A 20158-nucleotide genomic window follows, 5' to 3' on the forward strand; every position below is an offset into this window, starting at 1 on the left:
GGCAGTTGCTTAATAGACTAGAGGTCACATAATATAATAACTGATTAGAAGTTGTTCTGGTTGGTTTGGTTAGTATTGAGAGATGAGATGATTTTTAAGCAAAGTCCTAAATTTATAAATAGCCAGGGGATCCTTTACTGGTTCAGGTAGTTAGTTCAAGACCTTCGGGCCCTTTATGTGCACTGCATTTTTGTACAGTGAGAGACTGACACAAGGGATGTTGAAGAGTGCCTAATGCCTTGTATTGTGACTGTTCGTTCTGCTGTAACTATCAAGGAGATGTTTAAGTGAAGGGTTTATATTGGAGTTTAATGTTCTGTATATGTAGTAGGCACAATAATACGAGTGTATATACAAGTGTATGTCTCATATATTTAATAAGTTCAGGCTTTTGAAAAGTGGTGGGGTGTGGTGTCTAGCACATGAGCTGGTAATCATCCACAAAGCAGGTTTTTGTTGGGTTATTAACCCTTAAACGGTCCAAACGTATATATACGTTCACGCGCGTAGCGCCCCAAACGTATATATACGTTTTCTTCGTCATTCATTCAACATTGCCACGATAAGCCTGAGTCACCTAGACATGAGAGAATGGGTGTGCGCACTCACTGTGTGCCATATTAAAATAATTATGGATGCCTGGGTACCATATGCTCTTTTTTCCTATAAAAAAAAAAGATTATTTTTTTTTCTCAAAGAATTTGGGGCGCTACGTGAGTGAACGTATATATACGTTTGGACCATTTAAGGGTTAAAGGTTTAAGGTGGTTGGCTGTGGTTGATCCCCAGGCACAAATACCATATGTGAGGTAGGGATACAGTATATATAAAAGAGTGGTATAGGGTAAGGAGTGTCATTTGGGGTACATAATATCATATTTTGGAGTGAAATTAACAAGTTAAGAAAGCCTAGAGAACAAATGGATTTGTCAGTTAAAAATAGGAGAGGAGAGTTATTAAATGGAGAGTTAGAGGTATTGGGAAGATGGAGGGAATATTTTGAGGAATTGTTAAATTTTGATGAAGATAGGGAAGCTGTGCTTTCGTGTATAGGGCAAGGAGGAACAACATCTTGTAGGAGTGAGGAAGAGCCAGTTGTGAGTGTGGGGGAAGTTCGTGAGGCAGTAGGTAAAATGAAAGGGAGTAAGGCACCGGGATTGATGGGATAAAGATAGAAATGTTAAAAGCAGGTGGGGATGTAGTTTTGGAGTGGTTGGTGCAATTATTTAATAAATGTATGGAAGTGGGTAAGGTACCTAGGGATTGGCAGAGAGCATGCATAGTTCCTTTGTATAAAGGCAAAGGGGATAAAATAAAGTGCAAAAATTATAGGGGGATAAGTCTGTTGAGTATACCTGGTAAAGTGTATGGTAGAGTTATTATTGAAAGAATTAACCCTTTCAGGGTCCAAGGCCCAAATCTGAAGTCACGCACCAGTGTCCAAGAATTTTCAAAAAAAAAAATTGTTATTTTTTCTTATGAAATCGTAGAGAATCTTTTTGTGAAGGTAATAAAACAAAAAGTACGAAATTTGGTGGAAAATTGACGAAATTATGCTCTCGCGAATTTTGATGTGTCAGTGATGTTTACGAATCGGCGATTTTGCCGACTTTGACTCCCATTTTAGGCCAATTACATTATTCCAATCAACCAAATTCTTAGCTATTTCACTAGTATTACTTCTATTCTATCGATTGAGCACAAGAAATCGCCAAGTCAACTGTTTCAACTACAAAATAAAGTGATCGGAAATTGTTAATGTGGCCAATTTAACACAAAGTTCAAAATATTCCAATTTCAAAATAGGGTCCAGAATGAACAATGTAGGCATTCCTGGCACTAAACTAACATTTCCTCTGTTCATTAGTTATGTTTTGAGGCTTTACAAATAAATTCCATTTTGATTTTTTATTCACATAATGAATTTTTATTCACACCAAAAAATAGAAGATTTACTGTTATGCAATACTATAATAATTGTATAAATATCATCACAATATTTGTGAATGTATATTAGACCCACCAGGTGACGTGTATTAGACGTGTGAGGTCGTTTGTTTACTCTTGAATATCGGCAAAAATTTAACATTTCCGCTACTTTGAGTTCAGTTTCAAGCCATTTCCAATGCTAAAACCAATCAAAATCATCTCTATTTCTGTAATATGTCTTCCATTCTATCAAATGAGACCAAGAAATCGCAAATACAACTATAAAAAACATACGAAAAAACACTGCAAAGTTGCTGTTTTAATCGAAAAATCATGATTTCATTTTTTTTCTCTCATTATACACAGTGTGCTGCAGGATCTGTTTTATGTGGTGCACACATACCACATAGATGTATTCTCTCGTATCTAGGCCCAAATGTACCACTCACAGTTTATCAGAGTGAGCTGAGCTCATGGCGTAGATCTACGGTTTGGACACTGAACGTAAAGCCGTAGATCTATGGGACGGACCCTGAAAGGGTTAAGAGTAAGACGGAGAATAGGATAGCAGATGAACAAGGAGGCTTTAGGAAAGGTAGGGGGTGTGTGGACCAGGTGTTTACAGTGAAATATATAAGTGAACAGTATTTAGATAAGGCTAAAGAGGTCTTTGTGGCATTTATGGATTTGGAAAAGGAGTATGACAGGGTGGATAGGGGGGCAATGTGGCAGATGTTGCAGGTGTATGGTGTAGGAGGTAGGTTACTGAAAGCAGTGAAGAGTTTTTACGAGGATAGTGAGGCTCAAGTTAGAGTATGTAGGAAAGAGGGAAATTATTTCCCAGTAAAAGTAGGCCTTAGACAAGGATGTGTGATGTCACCATGGTTGTTTAATATATTTATAGATGGGGTTGTAAGAGAAGTAAATGCGAGGAAAGAGGCGTGGAGTTAAAAGATAAAGAATCACACATAAAGTGGGAGTTGTCACAGTTGCTCTTTGCTGATGACACTGTGCTCTTGGGAGATTCTGAAGAGAAGTTGCAGAGATTGGTGGATGAATTTGGTAGGGTGTGCAAAAGAAGAAAATTGAAAGTGAATACAGGAAAGAGTAAGGTTATGAGGATAACAAAAAGATTAGGTGATGAAAGATTGGATATCAGATTGGAGGGAGAGAGTATGGAGGAGGTGAATGTATTCAGATATTTGGGAGTGGACATGTCAGCGGATGGGTCTATGAAAGATGAGGTGAATCATAGAATTGATGAGGGGAAAAGGGTGAGTGGTGCACTTAGGAGTCTGTGGAGACAAAGAACTTTGTCCTTGGAGGCAAAGAGAGGAATGTATGAGAGTATAGTTTTACCAACGCTCTTATATGGGTGTGAAGCATGGGTGATGAATGTTGCAGCGAGGAGAGGGCTGGAGGCAGTGGAGATGTCATGTCTGAGAGCAATGTGTGGTGTGAATATAATGCAGAGAATTCGTAGTTTGGAAGTTAGGAGGAGGTGCGGGATTACCAAAACCGTTGTCCAGAGGGCTGAGGAAGGGTTGTTGAGGTGGTTCGGACATTTGGAGAGAATGGAGCGAAACAGAATAACTTCACGAGTGTATCAGTCTGTAGTGGAAGGAAGGCGGGGTAGGGGGCGGCCTAGGAAAGGTTGGAGGGAGGGGGTAAAGGAGGTTTTGTGTGCGAGGGGCTTGGACTTCCAGCAGGCATGCGTGAGCGTGTTTGATAGGAGTGAATGGAGACAAATGGTTTTTAATACTTGACGTACTGTTGGAGTGTGAGCAAAGTAACATTTATGAAGGGGTTCAGGGAAACCGGCAGGCCAGACTTGAGTCCTGGAGATGGGAAGTACAGTGCCTGCACTCTGAAGGAGGGGTGTTAATGTTGCAGTTTAAAAACTGTAGTGTAAAGCACCCTTCTGGCAAGACAGTGATGGAGTGAATGATGGTGAAAGTTTTTCTTTTTCAGGCCACCCTGCCTTGGTGGGAATCGGCCGGGGTGATAAAAAAAAAAAAAAAAAAAAAAATATCATATTTTGGAAAGGATGCCTACTGATTTGAAAATTTTCTTGGACTTATGTTGGATATGCCAGTGTCCCCCAAATTTAAAAAAAAAAAAAAAAATTATTTTCTCTTATGAAAAGATAGAGAATCTTTTCCCAATCATAATGACACCAAAAGTATGAAATTTGATGGAAAACTTACGGAATTATGCTCTCGCGAAGTTAGTGGTCTCGACGATCTTTACGCATCGGCGATTTTGCCCACTTTGAACCTTATTTTCAGCCAATTCCAGTGTACTAGTCGACAAAAAACATAGCTATTTCTCTAGAACTCCATTTTTTCTATTGAATGAGTACAAGAAACCACCCATTTACTGATTTCAACTATCCAATACAGCGGTCATAATTTAGCAATTTTGCCAATTTCACACAAATTTCAAAAGATACCAATTTCCAAATAGGGTCCAGAATAAACAAGAAAGATATTCCTGGCACTAAAATAACATTTCCTCTGTTCGTTAGTCACATACCCAGGCTCCTCTTGTATTTCTCTGGCTTTCCACTTTCAATTTTTTTCTTACAAAAAATAGAAGATTTACTGTTATGCAGACTGCTGCATTAGTGTAGAAATGGTATAAATAATATCAGCGCACTTTTGAAAGAATATTAGACTCACCAGTTGACGTGTATTGGATGCTTGGCATGATTTGTTTACTTTTGAACTTTGGTAAAAATCGAACATTGCTGCTACTTTGAGCTCAATTTCAAGATACTTTTCATTGTAAAACCAGTCAAAATCATCTCAATTTCTGTAATATGTCTTCCATTCTATAAAATGAGACCAAGAAAACTAGAATACAACAATAAATACCATACGAAAATATAGTGCAAAGTCGCTGATTTATTCCAAAAACACGGTCAAAGTTTTTTTTTTTCTCATTATGCACTGTGTGCTGCAGGATTTTTTTTTATACTGCGCACACTGACCACATAGACCCATTCTTTCATATGTATGCCTACCAGCTTTCTCCCACTAGATTTGAGGGTGCTAGAATTTAGGCGTACTATTACGTCAAAAACCCTGGGTCGTAGGCCGTACTAGTACGTCCGAAACCCTTAAAGGGTTAAGATTACAGTCAAGGAAAAGACCTAGAAATTTACCCTCAGTGTGTCTTGAAATAGAGGAACAATTTATCAATATACTGAGTTGGATAGTTAAGGCTCTGTTTCCAAAAAGCACCAAGTATGTTTTGTCTATGTTGAGAGTGAGTTTGTTGGTCATCATCCAAGTATATATTTTTAGGAGCTAGTTGTTTAGTGTTTAAGTATAGCTGGGTCTGGGTGAGAGTTGATATAAGTAGTGTCATCTGCAAATAGAACTGGTTTAAGGAGCTGGGATGCATTGGGGAAATCAATGATGTAAATGAGAAAGAGGAGTGGGCCTAGGACATTACCCTGGGGCACTCCAATAGCTACAGGTTGGATAGTGGAATTGACTCCATTTGCATATACATACTGTGTTTATCTTTAACCCTTTCAGGGTCGACAGGCCCTCTCAGAGACTTGTTCTCAGGGTCGCCCAAATTTAAAAAAAAAAAAAAATTATTTTTTCTTATGAAAAGATAGAGAATCTTTTCCCGATCATAATGACACCAAAAGTATGAAATTTGATGGAAAACTTACGGAATTATGCTCTTGCGAAGTTAGCGGTCTCGACGATGTTTACGCATCGGCAATTTTGCCCACTTTGAGCCCTATTTTCGGCCAATTCCACTGTACTAGTCGACAAAAATCATGAATATTTCACTAGAACTCCATTTTTTCTATCGAATGAGTGCAAGAAACCACCCATTTACCGATTTCAACTATCCAATACAGTGGTCAGAATTTAGGAATTTTGCCAATTTCACACAAATTTCAAAAGATGCCAATTTCCAAATAGGGTCCAGAATAAACAAGAAAAACATTCCTGGCACTAAAATGACATTTCCTCTGTTCATTAGTCATGTCCCAATGCCCCTCTTACATTCCTTTGCTTTCCACTTTTAATTTTTATTCTCACAAAAAATTGAAGATTTACTGTTATGCAGACTACAGTGGACCCTCGCCTAACGATATTAATCCGTTCCTGAGAGTTCAACGTTAGGCGAAATTATCGTTAGCCAAATTAATTTTCCCCATAAGAAATAATGGAAATCAAATTAATCCGTTCCTGACATCCCAAAGTATGAAAAAAAAAAATTTACCACATGAAATATTAATTTTAATACACACAAACTGAAGAAGACATGTACAATTACATGACACTTACCTTTATTGAAGATCTGGTGATGACTGATGGGATGGGAGGAGGGGAAAGAGTGGATGGTGTTAATGTTTAGAAGGGGAATCCCCTTCCATTAGAACTTGAGGTGTCAAGTCCTTTTCCGGGGTTACTTCCCTTCTTCTTTTAATGCCACTAGGACCAGCTTGAGAGTCACTGGACCTCTGTCGCACAACATATCTGTCCATAGAGCTCTGTACCTCCCCTTCCTTTAAGATTTGTCTAAAAATGAGCCATAACATTGTCATTGTAATAGTCACCAGCACAGCTTGCAATAGCTGTGTTAGGGTGATTTTCATCCATAAAGGTTTGCAGTTCAACCCACTTTGCACACATTCCCTTAATCTTTGAAGTAGGCTCAATCGGATTCGACAACTCAGGGTTAGCCCCAAACCCTTCAAAATCTTTCTTAATTTCCATACTAATTCTCACCCTTTTTTATCACAGGGCTGGCACTAGAAGCTTTCTTGGGGCCCATGGTGACTTATTTTGCAGGTGTAATCACTAAAAACGCTGTGATAATATGAAATGTTCCGATTGTATGTTTGGATGCGACCGAGTTGGCTGGCTTGTAAACACTGGCACCCACGGGACAAGTGAGGCATGCTCAGGCCACACGTGGACGCGCCTCAAACGGAACGAATTGCATTGGGCGAGTTTTTTAGCGCTAGCCGAGGCAAAATTTTTGCGTTAAAATGTATCGCTAGGCGGATTTAACGTTATGCGATACGTTCTTTAGGCGAAGGTCCACTGTACTGTATTAGTGCAAAAAATGGTATAAATAATATCAGCGCACTTGTGAAAGAATATTAGACTCACCAGTTGACGTGTATTGGACGCTTAGCATGATTTGTTTACTTTTGAACTTTGGTAAAAATCGAACATTTCTGCTACTTTGAGCTCAATTTCAAGGTACTTTTCATTGTAAAATCAGTCAAAATCATCTCAATTTCTGTAATATGTCTTCCATTCTATAGAATGAGACAAGGAAAACTAGAATACACCAATAAATACCATACGAAAATACAGTGCAAAGTCTCTGTTTTAATCCAAAAACACGGTCAAGGTTTTTCTTTTCTCATTACGCACTGTGTGCTGCAGGATTTTTTTTATACTGTGCACACTGACCACATAGACCCATTCTTTCATATGTAGGCCTACCAGCTTTCTCTCCGCAGATTTGAGGGCGCTAGAATTTAGGCGTACTAGTACGTCAAAAACCCTAGTGCGTAAGCCGTACTAGTACGGCCGAAACCCTGAAAGGGTTAAGAAAAGATTTTGGGTAATCAAGGGAATGTCTTCTGATGCCATAATGATTTAGTTTTAGGTGCAGGAGATTGTGGCCCACTGTATCAAATGCTTTCCGTAGGTCAATGAAGAGCCCCTTAGGATATTCATTTTTATTAAGGGCTCTATATATGAGGTCAAGCACTTGTATAATAACATCATTTGTATTTTTTTTTGGTCTAAACCCAAACCGGCAGGGATTAAGCACGTTGTTGGATATAAGGTAGGAGTAAAGTGGTTTGTGTATTATTTTTTGAATATTTTAAAAAGTAAGGGCAAGTTTGATATAGGCCTATAGTTGTTCAAGTCAGATAGATCACCTCCTTTTAGGATAGGGGTAACCCTTGCTGTCTTGAGTATGGATGGGAAGGTTGAGGACACAACAGATTTGTTAAACGTTGTTGCAATAATGGGTGACAGCACATGTGCCATTGCTGCTGGCATGGCCAACGCGGCAGGTTGTGTAGCGGGCTAGCTGCGGGATTTTCAAGGATAGCTCCTGGTCAAAGAGGATGACCAGGTCCCTACTTAACAGAACTCAGTGTGAATGCTTTGAGAAGATACCAGAGCAGCGAATGGATATCCCAGTGCATCGTTTCAGCGTAAATAGTTGAAGTGTTGTGCAGTTTTAGAGGGTTTGGTGTTGTTGAGTCAAGACCAGTCAGCGCCTCCCCCCCTCTCCGCTGGGGGGGAGGGGGAGCGCGTGTGTAGTAAACAGTGACCCTCTCATAACGCCTCACCCCTGCGCATCTCCCCCGCCTCACCCTCCCAACTCCCAGCGCCACCCCATCTGTAGAGGGTACTTCTCCCCTAACCCACGATGTCAGCGATGGCACTGCAGGGAGTGCCGGGCTCACAGGAACTTCCACTACAGGGACAGCATCGTGGAGTTCGACCGCGAGGCAGCTGTCAGGTGTGCCACAGGCAGTGTGTACTCAGTTCCTCAAGCTTCAACATCCGTGCACACAAGGGCCTGGGATCTTCAATCAACTTGGCGTCCACCAGGACGCTGACAAGTCCCTAGGACAGCTCTCCATCGGGCTGCTAACGGAGTCACTGGCTTCTTGGACCTCTTGGGGAGGGTCGATGGTGCTCGTGCAAGCAGCAGATCCCTGGGCAACTTGCTGCTGTTTGCAATGGCTGTCTGCTGAGGAGAGACAGGCACCTAGCAACATCTGCTGTTGGGGCAATGGATGAATTCCCTGCTATGTTTGTTAACTGCTCATTACTCTGTAATTTGTCTATGATTGTAATCATGTCATAATGTGTTTATCATTCATTACCTTTGAAACTTGTCATGATTGTGACCAGCTCTACCTGGAGCTCATTACCTTTGTAAATTCTCATGATTAATGTGTTTATGATTCATTACCTTTGCAATTATTCATGAGTGTGACCAGCTCAACCTGGAGCTCATTACCTTTGTAACTTGGTCATGATTATGACCAGATCTAGTTCATTACCTTTGTAACTTGCTCAGCTATCAAAACTTTGGAGTCCAGTCCCTGGACCAATTATGTACCTCTGTAATCTTTTGACTACCGCCCACAGGATGGGTATGGGGTGCATAATAAACATATTAAACTAACTAAGCACATGTGCAGCATTTTTATATATGAATGGTGGCAAGTTATCCAGACCTCCTGCTTTGGTTTTTAATAATTTAATGATGAGTGAGATTTCAGTAGAATTATTTGGAGCTAGATATAAAGTATTTGGGTAACTGCCAGTGAGGCAGTCTTTCAGCTGGGTATTTAAGCTAGGAATCTGATGTGCCCCCTTCACTCTGGCTCTGCTATGTAGATAACACCTTTGCTCTTTAGCCTCATGACTCTAGTCTCTTCCAACTATTTCTTGATGCCATTAACCCTTTGACTGTTTACATCATATATATACGTCTTGCGCTCCACTGTTTCTGACGTATTTATACGTGTAAATTCTAGAGGTTTCAAATCAAGGAGAAAGCTGGTAGGCCCACATGTGAGAGAATGGGTCTGTGTGGTCAGTGTGCACCACAAACAAAATCCTGCAGCACGCAGTGCATAACGAGAAAAAAAAACTCTTGACCGTTTTTTTGGATTAAAACGCCGACTTTGAGGTGTATTTTCGTATAGTATTTATCATTGTATTCTCGTTTTCATGGTCTCAGGTGATAAAATGGAAAACATATTACAGAAACAGAGATGATTTTCATTACTTTCACGATGAAAATGACCTTGAAATTGAGTTCAAAGTAGCAGAAATGTTCGATTTTTACCAATGTTCAGGAGTAAGCAAATTACACCACACATCCAATACACGTCAACTGGGGAGTCTAATATTCTTTCACTAGTGCACTGATATTATTTATACCATTTTTACAATAATGCATTAGTTTGCATAACAGTAAATTTTGTGTTTTTTTGTGTGAATAAAAAATCAAAATAGAAAGCAATAGTAATATACGAGGGGCCTAGAGACGTGACTAATGAACAGAGGATATGTTATTTTAGTGCCAAGAATGTCTACATTGTTTATTCTGGACCCTATTTTGAAATTGGCATCTTTTTTAATTTGCGTGAAATTGACCAAATTGCCAATTTCTGACCACTTTATTAGGTAGTTCAGATCGGTAAATGGGCAGTTTCTTGTACTCAACTGATAGAAAAAATGGAGTTCTAAAGAAATCGCTATGAGTTTGGTCAACTGAAGCAACGGAACTGGCCAAAAACAGGGGCTCAATGTCGGCGAAATTGCCGATGAATATATGTCGCCGAGACCGCTAACTTCGTGGGAGCATAATTCCTTGAGTTTTCAACCAAATTTCGTACTTTTGGTGGCATTACCATTGGGAAAAGATTCTCTATCATTTCATAAGAAAAACTAATTTTTTTTTTTCCAAAACTTTTGCAACATAGAATGACAGTTTCAGAAAGGGGCTTGCGGCAGTCAAAGGGTTAATAATCTTGCCCCTTCCATTTAGTTTAAAGCTGAATGGGAATCTAATTCCTTGCTTCCTTTCCTTGATGTTCATGTCCACCACTCAGATACAGATTTTGTTTTTCAGTGTACCACATGTACATTCACTACTTTTCTCATCATGCTTCCTCTGTCAAGAAAAGTGTTATCTCCCTCTTTCTCCGTGCCCTCCGCATTTGTGATCCTCAGTTCCTTCAATCAGAAATTTCCACTTTTCGTAATTAATTTTCCTGTCTTGGCTACCCTTCCCATTTCATAGACTGCCTTCTCATGTGCTAAATGGACTTTCTTCTCTCCCAAACTCTCTACTCTTGGGAACACTCCTGTCCTCTGCCATCCCTATATTTCCAGTCTCTTTAATCTCAACAACTCTCCATTCCTTAAGACATTAAGCTTACTTTTCACCAGACTAACACCCTTTGCACCAATCTAGTTCATACCCTCCTCCCTCTACAGATGCTCCTGGTGTCTACTCATTTCCTGTTCCTCCTGTCCTCTTCAATACTTTTGAGAAACTGACTGTTCTCTTTCTGACAGATTCAAGGAGCATAAAAGTAGTGTTAGGCTTGCTGACACCAGCAATGCTCTTTTCTGTCATGTCAGAGATCACAGTCATCCTACTGACTGGTCTCCTGCTAAAAACATTTACCCTACTTCTAACTTTCACAACTGCCATCTGGTTGAATTCTCCCTTATACACAACTTTCCTTGTATGAATTTTAGTCATGGCTTTATCTCTCTAGATGCCTTCCTTTCCCATTACAATGTAAAATGCTCCAAACTTCAGAACACCCGTGACCTAACCTGATTCTTTTTCCCCTTCTCCCTCTTCCCCTTTCCTCTTTCTCCTTTGGGTTTTCTTTCTTCTGCCTTGGGTGTTTGGTCCATTATTATTATTCCCCTCCCCCTATGTTCTCATTCCTACCCTTTGTGGGACCCTAGCTCCCTTGCAGTGCTCCTCTTTCTTAGTCTTTTACTGACTCCACTATTACTACTACCTCTACCACTACCTCTCTTCTTCTTTTCCTACTTACCTCTCTTGCCCCATCCCTGTCTGTTGGCTTATATATACCCCCTCCTTCTCTCCTTTTTGTTAGTGTGACTTTGTAAATGATCAAAGTCAGACCGAAATGTTGTCATAAGCTCCTCTCTCCTATGTGTGGGTTATTCATGTATTGTTCCAGCCACAGTATTGTGCCTTTTTGATATTTAAGAGAAGTGTAAGTACATGAGTCAGAGAGCAAGGCTTCAGCTTCAAGAGGTAATCTTCACGATCAAGGATAATCACCAAATTGCCTTTGTCAGAAGAGAGGATGACAATTTTGGTATTAGATTTAAGAGAAGAAAGGGCATGTTGATAGCATCAAGGAAGGTGGTAATTCTTAGACAACAGGCTATCAAAAGCAGGAAGGAGAGCACCATGAAAGGTCGACAGGTCAGAAAGATTCCTGTCATCAGCTCCTCTCTCCTATGTGTTTGCTGTTTGTGTATTGTTTCAGTCACAGTATTGTGCCTTGCTGTTCTTCACCATTTCTCATCCACAACTTCACATTGACAGAAAACACACATCAGCAAATTCCATGGGCATAGAGAGTAATATGATGTTCGATGGTGACGAATTCTGGCTGTTCAAATATGGAAAGAATGAAGAATTAAAATTGAGCACTGGATACAAAATGCAAGAATATCATCTAGAACAAAAGGAACATACACATAAAAGACTTGGGTTCAAGTCTGACAACCCGTCTGACAACCCATCAATTATAAAACACAAAGTAATCCCACAAAGGCCAGAAAAAATGACAAAATGATAATGAAAATTTTCAAAACAAGACAGCGTCAAGGAACAATTTTTTTTTTAAGCCATAAGAAGATGGCAAAAGAAAAAAGGGAAAGGATTAAGATAGAACAGAGCAACAGTAAATGAGAAGTTAAAGGTAAGAAAAATTATGTAGCCTGACCACTATGGGTGGGTTTCCATTTTTTTCTTTTTTTTTTTGTCACATCTGAGAGCTACAAAATGTACCAAGATCATTTACTGCCTGAATAGAGCAGATGACGTTTTTAACCCTTTCGCTGTCAGTCCCGTAATATTACAGCTTGCAAGCCAGTCTCAGTCCTGTAATACTATGTCAAAATTCTAGTGGCTTCCAATCTTGCAGGATATAGCTGGTAGGCCTACATATGAGAGAATGGATCTGAGTGATCAGTGTGTGCAGTATAAAAAAAAAAATCCTACAGCACACAGTACATAATGAAAAAAAAAAAAAACTCTGACCATGTTTTTGGTTTAAAACAGTGTGTTTGTGGTGTATATTCATAGGGTATTTATGATTGTATTCTCATTTTCTTGGTCTCATTTGATAGAATGGAAGACATATTACAGAAATAGAGATGATTCTGAATGGCTTACAGACTGAAAGTACCTTGAAATTGAGCTCAATATAGCAGAAATGTTAAATTTTTTGCCGATGTTCAAGATTAAATAAATCATGTCACACGTAAAATACACATCAACTGGTGGGTCTAATATGTTTTCACAAATGCAGTGATATTATTTATACCATTTATACAATAATGCAGTAATCAGCATAACAGTAAATCTTTTATTTTTTGTGTGAATAAAAATTCAAAATGGAAAGCAAGCATAATATAAGAGGGGCCTGAGACGTGACTAATGAACAGAAAAAATGTTATTTTAGTGCTAGGAATGTTTGCATTGTTATTTCTTGACCCTATTTTGAAACTGGCACTCCATGAATTTTGTATGAATTTGGCCAAATTACCAATTTCTGATCACTTTACTGGGTAGTTGAAATAGGTAAATGGGCAGTTTCTTGTACTCAATCAACAGAACAAAAGGAGTTCTAGTGAAATAGCTATGAATTTGGTTGACTGGAAGAATGGAACTGGCTGAAAATAGGGCTCAGAGTGGGTGAAATCACCAATGCATGAATATTGCTGAGACCTCTAACTTTGCGAGAGAGTAATTCTGTAAGTTTTCCATAAAATTTCATACTTTTCATTTCATTACCACCAGGAAAAGATTCTCTATCATTTCATAAGAAAAAAACTTTTTTTCTTTTAATTCTTTGACAGTGAGAGCAAGTTTGCAAGCAGAGGTCTCAACAATGAAAGGGTTAAACTACTTGGAATGCCTCAAAACACTTGGAATGTACTCCCTAGAATAAAGGAGAGAAAGATTACTGGAAGATTACTCAAAAACAACTCTGAGGTCCACTGTCTCTATGCTCCAGTCCCTGATTAGGCCTCCGGACTGATGGCCTGGTCAACCAGGCTTTTGATGCTAGTGGCACAGAGTCCAACATACTGTAGTTGAAAAGTTTTGGCCCCCTTTACACTAACTGAGCTATCTTTTAGGACACTCATAGCACCTCTGCTTTTCATTGGGAATATTCTGAATCATCTGCCAAACTTTTTGTTATTTATTTTTTTTTTTCAACAAGTCGGCCGTCTCCCACCGAGGCAGGGTGACCCAAAAAGGAGCAATTCCAGCAGGCAGATTAGGGATCATACCTTTCAGAATATACCCAGTGTAAATAACAATTCATCTTTCTTGCCTACATATCATACACTGTACATGCAAGATACTTGAGGGCTTAATCCCAAACCCACACACTATCATAATTTACCAGAGTAAGAATTATGGGAGGAAATGTAAATTAAACCTAGTGAAAAGAAGGAAGGAGCCATGGCCCAAGACTCTTCAACCCATTACCACTAGATATTAAATATATTGCCAGGACTAGAGTAGACATCTTGAATAAGAAAGTGGACCACAACTTCCACAAAATGCCAGATCAACCAGGTTGTAATGGCTATGAGAGCTAGTAGACTGGCAACAGCCACAGCCTGGTTGAACAAGCCAGTAAGAGAGAAGATTGGCCTTTGGCCAATATGCAAGGAGAGAAAAAAGCATAACTGGTCACAGGTATCCAAATCACACAATAATGTATTAAATAAATTTTTTTAGCTTGATTTCACATTACCTAAACTCCAGAGGTCACTACGGTTGTCATATGTTGCTTCAGGGTTTTCATCACAGGCAATAACTTCTGGGGCCATCCAATATGGAGTGCCAATAAATGTATTCCGTCTTCCTATAGTCCTATCCAACTGGGCACTAACACCAAAATCAACTGGAACAAGAAATACATTTAAACTTCAGACATACATCACAGTAAAATTACCATGGCTGTGGTAAATAAAATTAACTGAATAAAGTTAAAATATTCTAAGATATACAAACTGTACTTCCAAGTTCTAACAATACAAACATACATTGTACGTCAAACATTGCATTAATATTGGGAAATATGAACCATTATCTCCATGGGGAAGCGGAACAGAATTCTTCCTCCATAAGCCATGAGTGTCGCAAGAGACAATTAAAATGCCAGGAGCAAGAGGCGAGTAACCCCTTCTCCTGTATACATTATTAAATTTAAAAAGAGAAACTTTTGTTTTTCTGTTTAGGTCACCCTGCTTCAGTGGGATATGGCCGGTTTGAAAAAAAAAAAAATGAACCATTATGTAAAATGAAGAAAATTTTTATCTTCCAAATGGTATAATGTTTGGCCATCTCAAAGAGCTTTTTATGTAACTTGTTATATGTAGCTCATTAATGATCTATTAGAATTAAATATTCTATATAACATACTCATGTAAAGGGTCTTCATAAAAACAAATATTTTACATAATTATCAAGTAAAAATCAACTACAGCTTTAGACTGGTGTAAGTTAGTGAGGAGAGATGGTGAATGCATAAAGGAAGGTAGGAAGGAGGGAGAGAAAGTAGTGGAAGAGAGGTGGAAGAAAGGAGTGGGGAGTGAGGACAAGGAAGAGGGAGGAGGAACAGGAACAGGAAAAGTAAGATGAGGAGAGATGAGGAAGAAAAAGGGGAGGAAGGATGAAGAAGAGGTGAGAAGAGAAGGGAGAAAGAAAACAGAGGCAGAGGAAAGAGAGGAGGAAGAGAGGAAAAAGAGGCATAGGAAAGAGGGGAGGAAGAAAGGAAAAAGATGCCCAAGGAGGAGGGCGAGAGGAGGAAGAGGACAATTACATACTACATACACAATATGTAAATGGATATTTACTGTATTATTAATATCACAGTATACCACAACAAGTGTCAAGCAGTGTTTCTTAATTATAAAACACAACATGTAAATAGCCTATCCACATTTCAAGGATACAAGTTTAATGTCAACCAGAAAATGTTTATAATAAAATAAAATTACAGTAGACCGTCATTTAGCATAAATTTATTTGGCACAATTTGGATATAGCACGATTGAAAAATTGCTGCACAATTTTAGGTAACATGTCGTAAAATTAACTTAACACAGTTTGCGGGAGGGGAAAAAATTTTGAGAGCGCAGGCACCCAGTCGCCCGTGGTGGGTTACACCACTGAGTCCATGGGGGAGACCTACCGCCATCCTCCCGTCATCCTCAGCCACCCACTTTCACCCACACCACCTCTCAGCCTTTAGTACAGTTCATATGCATGTAGGACGACAATACTCGGGAACCTCGCTGTGTTTATATACATACATCGTACATATTTTCATTGCCATTTGTTAAATCTGCCAAGCAATCATGGCACCAGTAAGCATACAAGTGTTGCTGAAAGTGGCAAGAAAAGGTTTAAGTGTTGAAGTCTAGGAATTACAAAGAAAACTGAGATATTAGATAAGCTTAAGAGTGGCTCACATGTGATGAATATAGTGAGGGCCTATGGCCTTAATGAAGCATCAGTTCGTACAATTAAAAAGAATGAAGCGAATATATGAGCTTGTGTAATGAATAACCCAAGATGTCATCTCATGAAAAGAATGATACGTAGGTCCCAACAAGTAAATAAAATAGAAAACTTGTTGGTCAAGTGGATCGAACAAAAAACAAAGAAAGGTGCACCATTTAATTTTGTCTTAATTAGGGAAAAGGCCTTACAGTTGTTTAAAGCAGTGTGTGATAAGGAAGAGAGGCCTGAAAAAGTGTGTTTTTAGCACAGGCTGGTTCAACAACTAAGTTGCATAATAAGTTACATAATATTAAATTTTCCGGTGAAAGTGCTTCAGCTGATCATACAGCAGCAAGTAATTTCCCTGTTGAATTAAAGAAAATTATTTCTGAGGGTGGCTATGAGCCACATCAAGTGTTTAATGCTGATGAGACAAGTGTTTTGTGGAAAAAAAATGCCAACATGAACTTATACCAGTCAGCAAGAGAAGAGTGCACCCGGTTTCAAGACAGCAAAGGATCGCTTCACCTTGCTCCTTTGCAGTAATGCATCAGGTGATTTCAAGTGTAAGCCCATGGTTATTTACCACTCTAAGAATCCTCGTGCTTTGAAAGGTGTTTATAAAAACACCTTACCAGTAATTTGGAGGTTAAACTAGTCAGCATGGATGACAGAGGAAATATTTATTGACTGGTTTAAGCATCACTTTATTCCTGAAGTCAAGTTTTACCTACACAGCAAGAACCTTGAATTCAAGGCACTATTCATCCTTGATAATTCCCATACTCATCCACAAGCTTTGCTGGATGTGACCCCATGTGTAAAAGTTGTATTTTTACCTACAAATACAACATCTCTAATTCAACCACTGGATCGGGGAGCTATTAAATCATTCAAGTGTAACTACTCTAGGTAGTAGGTTGGTAAACAGCAACCGCCCAGGGAGGTACTACCGTCCTGCCAAGTGAGTGTAAAACGAAAGCCTGTAATTGTTTTACATAATGGTAGGATTGCTGGTGTCCTTTTTTCTGTCTCATAAACATGCAAGATTTCAGGTATGTCTTGCTACTTCTACTTACACTTAGGTCACACTACACGTACATGTTTTTTTTTGTTTTCAACAAGTCGGCCATCTCCCACCGAGGCAGGGTGACCCAAAAAGAAAATACTCTCATCATCATTCAACACTTTCACCTCACTCACACATAATCACTGTTTTTGCAGAGGTGCTCAGAACACAACAGTTTAGAAGCATATATGTATGAAGATACACAACATATCCCTCCAAACTGCTAATATCCTAAAATCCCTCCTTTAGAGTGCAGGCATTGTACTTCCCATTTCCAGGACTCAAGTCCGGCTATATAAAAATAACCGGTTTCCCTGAATCCCTTCACTAAATATTACCCTGCTCACGCTCAACACATCGTCAGGTCCCAAATACCATTCGTCTCCATTCACTCCTATCGAACACGCTCATGCACGCCTCCTGGAAGTCCAAGCCCCTCGCCCACAAAACCTCCCTTACCCCTTCCTTCCAACCTTTTTGAGGATGACCTTAATCCCACCTTCCTTCTCCTACAGATTTAAATGCTCTCCATGTCATTCTACTCTGATCCATTCTCTCTGAATGACCAAACCACCTCAACAACCCCTCTTCAGCCCTCTGGCTAATACTTTTATTAACTCCACACCTTCTCCTAATTTCCACACTCCGAATTTTCTGCATAATATTTACACCACACATTGCCCTTAGACAGGACATCTCCACTGCCTCCAACCACCTCCTCGCTGCTGCATTCACAACCCAAGCTTCACACCCATATAAGAGTGTTGGTACTACTATACTTTCATACATTCTCTTCTTTGCCTCCATAGATAACGTTTTTTGACTCCACACATACCTCAACGCACCACTCACCTTTTTCCTTCATCAATTCTACGATTAACCTCATCCTTCATAAATCCATCCGCCGACACGTCAACTCCCAAGTATCTGAAAACATTCACTTCTTCCATACTCCTCCTCCCTAATTTGATATCCAAGTTTTCTTTATCTAAATCATTTGATACCCTCATCACCTTACTCTTTTATATGTTCACCTTTCAACTTTCTACCTTTACACACACTCCCAAACTCATCCACTAACCTTTGTAATTTTTCTTTAGAATCTCCCATAAGCACAGTATCATCAGCAAAAAGTAACTGTGTCAATTCCCATTTTGTATTTGATTCCCCATAATTTAATCCCACCCCTCTCCCAAACACCCTAGCATTTACTTCTTTTACAACCCCATCTATAAATATATTAAACAACCATGGTGACATTACACATCCTTGTCTAAGACCTACTTTTACCGGGAAGTAGTCTCCCTCTCTTCTACACACCCTAACCTGAGCCTCACTATCCTCATAAAAACTCTGTACAGAATTTAGTAACTTACCACCTATTCCATATACTTGCAACATCTGCCACATTGCTCCTATATCCACTCTATCATATGCCTTTTCTAAATCCATAAATGCAATAAAAACTTCCCTACCTTTATCTAAATACTGTTCACATATATGCTTCAATGTAAACATTTGATCTGCATAACCCCTACCCACTCTGAAACCTCCTTGCTCATCCGCAATCCTACATTCTGTCTTACCTCTAATTCTTTCAATAATAACCCTACCATACACTTTTCCTGGTATACTCAATAAACTTATTCCTCTATAATTTTTACAATCTCTTTTGTCCCCTTCCCTTTATATAAAGGGACTATACATGCTCTCTGCCAATCCCTAGGTACCTTCCCCTCTTTCATACATTTATTAAACAAAAGTACCAACCACTCCAACACTATATCCCCCCTGCTTTTAACATTTCCGTCATGATCCCATCAGTTCCAGCTGCTTTACCCCCTTTCATTCTACGTAATGCCTCACGTACCTCCCCCACACTTACATTCTGCTCTTCTTCACTCCTACAAGATGGTATACCTCCCTAGCCAGTGCATGAAATTACCACCTCCCTTTCTTCCTCAACACTTAAAAGTTCCACAAAATATTCTCGCCATCTACCTAATACCTCCCTCTCCTCATCTACTAACTCCCCTACTCTGTTTTTAACTGACAAATCCATATGTTCACTAGGCTTTCTTAACTTACCATACCCCCGGCCGGGATTGAACCCGCGGTCATAGAGTCTCAAAACTCCAGCCCATCACGTTAGCCACTAGACCAGCTAGCCACAATAAGATTCATCCAACTAGGTGTATTTCTACACCATAGGAAGGTTAGCACAGGCACCTCTGTGACCACAAATGCAAGTTTTTTACAGACGAATCTCCAGCTAGCGTGGTCGTGAAGAACTCTAGCTCAAGTCCCTTCACTGCCGTCAACATGACTAAAGAAATCATAATGACACGTTTGCAATCGTGTCATAACGATTTCTTGAGTCTTTCTTAACTTGTTTAACTCACTCCAAAATTTTTTCTTATTTTCATTAAAATTTCTTGACGCTGCCTCTCCCACTCTATCATCTGCTCTCCTTTTGCACTCTCTCACCACTCTCTTCACCTTTCTTTTACTCTCTATATACTCTGCTCTTCTCATAACACTTCTGCTTTGTAAAAACCTCTCATAAGCTACCTTTTTCTCTTTTATCACACCCTTTACTTCATCATTCCACCAACCACTCCTCTTTCCTCCTGCCCCCACCCTCCTATAACCACAAACTTCTGCCCCACATTCTAATACTGCATTTTTAAAACTCATCCAACCCTATTCAACCCCCCCCCCCCCACTACTCATCTTTGCACTAGCCCACCTTTCTGCCAATAGTCGCTTATATCTAACCTGAACTTCCTCCTCCCTTAGTTTATGCACTTTCACTTCCCTCCT

General features: G+C 39.5%; 1 protein-coding gene across 12 annotated transcripts in view; it reads right to left on the bottom strand.

The window, feature by feature from the left end:
• The window catches only part of msn (serine/threonine-protein kinase msn), a 777533-nt gene that overhangs the window by 285380 nt on the left and 471995 nt on the right, over positions 1–20158 (bottom strand). For all 12 annotated transcript variants that reach the window (XM_070085848.1, XM_070085846.1, XM_070085843.1 and 9 more), the window contains one exon: positions 14513–14662. In XM_070085848.1, coding sequence (XP_069941949.1) covers positions 14513–14662 — 150 coding nt within the window. The remainder of the gene's footprint in view (positions 1–14512; positions 14663–20158) is intronic.

Source organism: Cherax quadricarinatus, chromosome 17 (assembly GCF_038502225.1).
Source record: "Cherax quadricarinatus isolate ZL_2023a chromosome 17, ASM3850222v1, whole genome shotgun sequence".
NCBI lineage: Eukaryota > Metazoa > Arthropoda > Malacostraca > Decapoda > Parastacidae > Cherax > Cherax quadricarinatus.